Consider the following 5,489-nt stretch of genomic DNA (forward strand, 5'->3'; position numbering starts at 1 on the left):
TGCAACAGATTTAAGGAAGTATTTACCTTTCTCAATCATGCAAAATAAGTGGATTGCCTTATTTATAATAAAAAAAATCTGTATTATAATGAACCTTGTGTATTCTCCTTTCAAAGACTTATTTTCAGCCAAATATTCAAATAATAATAATAATAACAATAATAATAATAATTCACTGATACATCACATAGTCCTAGACACTTGGAAAGTGTCTGACGTGTGATCCAACACAACAGCTGGCATAGTGATCTTGTTTGCTGTGTACTAATCTTGTTGTGTTTATACTACTACTACTACTACTACTACTACTAATAATAATAATAATAATAATAATAGAATCTGTAAAGATGGTCCCAGTGGTGATTGGCACACTGGGTGCAGTGCCTAAAAACCTTGGCCTGCACTTAAAAACAATCAGCACTGACAAAATTACCATCTGTCAGCTGCAAAAGCCCACCCTAGTCGGATCTGCATGCATTATTCACCAATGCATCACAGTCCTAGACATTTAGAAAATGTCCAACGTGTGATCAAATACAAAATCCAGCATAGTGTTTGCTGTGTAATAATCTTGTTATGTATCAAATAATAATAATAATTAATATTAATAAATACTTTATACTCTGCCCTCTCTACACAAGGGGACTCAGGAAGGAACCATGCTTCCCTGTGGAGAAGGAATAAAGGAAAGTGGAACAATTTGCACGTTTCAGCTGAAATTTGTATAAATGTATAATTTTACTGAAGAGGCTTCCATAACAAAAAGCCCCAGAAGCTATTTTTCTACTCAGACTTTACAATTAGGGTAGTTCTCCCTCATTGCAGAGGTGAGAGAATGAGAAGAATCCAATTGCAAATGGACAGAAAACAGAGCTATATTTCATCGAGTGTGAGTCACCCTTTATGTGAACAGTACTTTTTACAATTAAGTTAAATATTGACAATATATCTACCAGGCCAAAAGTAAAAACATTGTAAATAAGATTAATCCAATAGGCCTATTGACATTGAATCCACGATTTCTGAAATCATAAACACTAGCTGGAAATGAGGCCAGGCCGGGAGAAAGCATGTCCCAGCAGTCAATGGACTGCAATGTTTATCATTCAGAACGAACTGTGCTGTCTAAAGCTGATGGGAATTGCTATGAATCAACACCCTGAAGGCATGTATGAACTCCAATCTCGAGGCAAATGACTAGAAATCTGGAAGATTAAGGAAGGAATATGGAGACACGTCATTTGTCGTTCTCATCCCAGATATTTTAATTCTCAGTCATCTTCGATGCCTTTGTATGGTGATTGTATAGCAACTACTCATTTGCTGAGTAGGATTCATGCACATTCTGATATTATTTGCATACAGGAGGGATTATTTTTGCAGCACCAAGTCGCCCATTTATTTGCTCAATTACTCCTAGGATTAAAAAAAATGTTTACCTCTAGCCCGACTTCCCTTATTTCCCTTTAATGTGTTTTCTTTTAAAAGGCACTAATTCTTGCCATGAAAACATGGAAGACGTTGTTGTCAGCATTTATTATCCTTCCATTTTCTTTCTGACTGAATCACCTCCCACTACAAAACACCATATTTTGGTAGAAACTGGAATGTAGAGGCAAGAGGCAAAATAGCAAGGAGTTATACTTAATTATAGATACTCTGCAACACAAGGCAAGAGCCTAATGTGATAAGTGTTCTGAAGGTATTTGATTGGCATCTAGGAAAGGCCATTCTTGTCCCATAGATGAGAATGGAGGCATTCTCCTGTTGATGTCATTGGATCTGAAAGGTGTCCTAAATCATCCCATCTCGAATGCAATCAAGTTAAGACCCCCTGCAAAGAAATCCTAAATCATTCCTTCCTTTAAACCACAAAATGTGCGAGGGAGGAAAGGAGCTTTGAACGCACATCGACACCCTCTGCCGTTACATTATTCTGGAGCCTCAAATAAAATATGCAGATTGCAACAGCAACATTACAGTACACACAAAGAGGGTTGCTATGCCTCGAAGAACATTTGCCAGGAAACAAAGGGCCCGAGATGCATCTTAAAGGGGAATTATAAGCCGCTCAATCGAGCATTGTGTTATGCAGGGCGTTTGGGTGACCAAAAAATGCAGCCAGGAAAAGGATTTGTAAGGTCTATCAATTATACACTGCATTCCTAGGCAAAGAAGACAGGAGAACAAATCTCTTTTATATAAAAGTCTATCAGATTTATTCAATACAGACATCATAATAAAGACAAACCCTGAAAACCGGGAACACAACTTTGACACTTCGTTACGAAGTGTATATAATATATATATAATTTTGTCAACAGCTTCTTCTGCTGATTGAGCTATTGAGGTTTTGTGTGTATGTTGTTTTTAGTTTGTGTTTAGCTCCCTTCTGCGATCGACGCCCCCTCGTCTCATCCTTCAAGTCAATTGCTACATCTGCTTCCCAGCTTTAATATTCACATTTTAAAATGGTAAAAAATAGGCTCCGTGTAGCCCTGAAACAAGGATTGAGGCGGAGGATGAAATCCCCAGATTGGGGGAGGGAAAGCCTGCAGAGAAACGTAATCCTGAGACAAATCAGAACCAGAGAGGAAATGTGTTTCGTCCCCCAGGATTGGAAATAAATGGCTGGCAATATGAGATAGAAAAAATTATCAGAAAAGTAATAAACAAATAGATCTCTTCCTTAAGAGACTTGGGTTGGAAAGAGCCAAAGGGGAGCCAAGGACAGGAGTCCAAAAGGGATTTCTTAGAAAGAGGGCTGTAACATGAGTCCCTTTCTGAGAATGGCATTTGTAGGGAGAGGAGGAGCTCTTGGAAAGAAGGGATAGTGGAAGGAGGGGGGAAAGAGAGAGAGAAAGAGAGAGAGAGGCGGAGATAAAAGAGGGGGTTATTAAAAAAAAAAACCCCACACACAACAATAACAACTTGGATCCGGCAGCAGCCAGCGTGTGCGTGCGTGCGTCCTCAGGAGACTCCCATTCGTTGCAAAACACACACACGCACACCGGGTCGGCCTTCCTGTCCCAGTCAAAACAAGCTGGGATAGGATTACCTTCTCTCCAAAACAGAACCAGGGCAGGAGAGGCAGAAAAATGGAGGGTGACCTTGACCAAAGCAAAGGAGAAAGAGAAGTCGCAGCAGCTCTTTCAACCCTGCTGGAGTCTTTCACTTAACCAATCCAGTCTCTTGCACTATCCATCTTTAGGATGAAAGACACCCCTCCAGATGCCCCCCCTTCCCCCCTTTAAGAGTCAAACACAGGAAGGAGGGGGGTTAGCTGTCCAAATCCTGGCGCAGGAGGCAAATCTGGGTCATCCAGGCCGGGTTCAGAGGAGAAGCCGTCCTATAGGGTGAGTATCCCCGCCTGTCACGCAGGGTTCGCTTCCCTGATGGGGAGCCACCTCCTATAGTCCAAAGCAAGGTAGCACCATGATTTGCTCGACCAGAGGATGCGTCCACACTGTGGAACTGGTGCAGTTTTGACACCGCTTGAACTGACACAGAACAATGCTAAATTTGGACGTACACAATGCCTTCTCTGTCCAATAGTGCCAAAACACAACTCCCAAGGTCCCATAGTACAGAGCCGTGGCCGTTTAAGCGGTGTGGAACCCAGTGTAGATACGCCCATCGCGTTTACATCCAAAGCTTAAGAGGCTGAGGGGGGAAAGGAAAGGGCCTAAGGCTGTTAGGAATGATGGGAGTTGGAGTCCAAAACACCCAAAGGGGCCAAGTTTGCCATGGCGGATAGACCCTTTAGGCACAGAGATGATTTTCAGAGCATTGCAAAAAACAGGTCTTTATTTATCATTCATTATACCATAGGGGTATAATATAATAAATTATATATACTTCTCAGCAACGTTATCCTTTGTAGTCTCTATCCATGGAGAGGCTGAGCTCTGTGGTCTGTGTAGAGGGGGGGATAGGTGGAGCTCTGTGTTCTCTGCAGGGTCAAACAGGGTCCAGGGTTTCCTCTAATCCCGGTTTGGAACAGGGTTAAATGCTCAGTGTAGAGAGAAGGTTTGGAAATGTCCATACTTTCAGAGCATTGCAATATATCTCCCAGCGATGTTATCCTTTGTAATCTCTATCCATGGCGAGGTTGAGCTCTGTGGTCTATGCAGAAGGGTCAAAAGGGGTCCAGGGTTTCCTCTGGTCCTCCAATCCTGGTTCAAAACTGGGTTAAACGCTCAGTGTGGAGGGGAAGATGTGGAGGCCATCCTTTGTAGTCTCTATCCATGGAGAGGTTGAGGTCTGTGCAGAAGGGTGGATAGGTTGAGCTCTGTGGTTTCTTCAGAAGGGTCAAACGGGGTCCAGGGTTTCCTCTGGCCCTCCAATCCCGGTTCGAAACTGGGTTAAACGCTCAGTGTGGAGGGGAAGATGTGGAGGCCATCCTTTGTAGTCTCTATCCATGGAGAGGTTCTGTGGTCTGTGCAGAAGGGTCAAACGGGGTCCAGGTTTTCCTCTGCCTCTCCAATCCCGGTTCGAAACTGGGTTAAACGCTCAGTGTGGAGGGGAGGCTCGTAAATGTCCATCCTTCCGGACTCCCGGCCCCTTCTCAGGAGGGGTGTCAAGGCGAGGCGCCTTCCCCTTCTCCTCCGCTGCTTGGGCACCAGCTCCCGGCCGAGGAGGAGGACGAAGAGGCGGCGGAGGAGTCCGGGGAGGCCGAGCCCTCTCCGGCCGGGGTGGGTCCCACGCTGGCGGCCCGCTGCAGCCTCCGCACGGCCTCCTTGATGAGGTTCCCGGAGAGGATGAGCTGCTGGAGGAGCCGCTGAGGGTCGTCGCTGCCCCCCGCTCCCCCTCCTCCTCCGCCGCCGCCTCCTTCCTGCAAAGGGCAGCGGTGGCGCTTGGGGCTCCTCCTCCTCCTCCCTCGCAGCCAGCCCCGTCCGCAGAGCTGCTTCCCGCTGTGCTGGTGGAAGGACGCCGCGAAGAAGGAGGCATAGGGCGCCGCCCGGTCCCGCTTCGGGGCCACCAGGAGCCGCGGAGGGTCGCACACGGCAGGCGGGGGCGGCTTCTGGGCGGCGCTGAGCTGCAGCACTTCGCCCAAGCGGGCCACCAAGGCGTCCACCTCTTCGCCGCCTTGGAGCAGCAGCAAGCGCTCTCCGCCCGGCCGCCGGCAAGGCATCGCTCCGCGTCTCCTTCCCAGCAGCACGCGATCCTCCTCCTGCCTCTCCCTCGGCCACACTGCCGTCGCGGCTGCGGTTGGTTTGTAAACAATGGGTGACGTAGGCGACGGGCGCCACCAACGCGCCCAGACGGGGGTGGGCATCCAAAACAGTTCAACCAAGCCTATATAAAACAGTTCAATAAAAATATTCGTAGTTTATCTTCGTTTTTAAATACTTCTTCAAAACGCTCATACTTTTATTTTTATATATATAAGATATAACGAGGAAGGGTTTCTTTCCCATTTCTTTCAAACACCCCCCCCCCGCTGTATATGTCACCGAATGGTTTCGCCCGCTGTTTCGAACGCCGGG

General features: G+C 46.5%; 1 protein-coding gene across 1 annotated transcript; it reads right to left on the reverse strand.

Annotated features, from left to right (window-relative positions):
* Positions 1-2,193: 2,193 nt before the first annotated feature.
* Positions 2,194-5,250, reverse strand: LOC132774991 (GSK-3-binding protein-like). Its single transcript, XM_067467352.1, has one exon. The coding sequence runs from the start codon at positions 5,132-5,134 to the stop codon at positions 4,580-4,582; it is 555 nt and encodes a 184-aa protein (XP_067323453.1). The 5' UTR covers positions 5,135-5,250; the 3' UTR covers positions 2,194-4,579.
* Between the last annotated feature and the right edge of the window lie 239 nt (positions 5,251-5,489).

The sequence above is a fragment of the Anolis sagrei genome, chromosome 4, assembly GCF_037176765.1.
Source record: "Anolis sagrei isolate rAnoSag1 chromosome 4, rAnoSag1.mat, whole genome shotgun sequence".
NCBI classification, from domain to species: Eukaryota; Metazoa; Chordata; class Lepidosauria; order Squamata; family Dactyloidae; genus Anolis; species Anolis sagrei.

Coding starts and splice junctions, on each gene's coding strand:
- LOC132774991 (XM_067467352.1), bottom strand. CDS start 5,134: ATGCCTTGCCGGCGGCCGGGCGGAGAGCGCTTGCTGCTGCTCCAAGGC.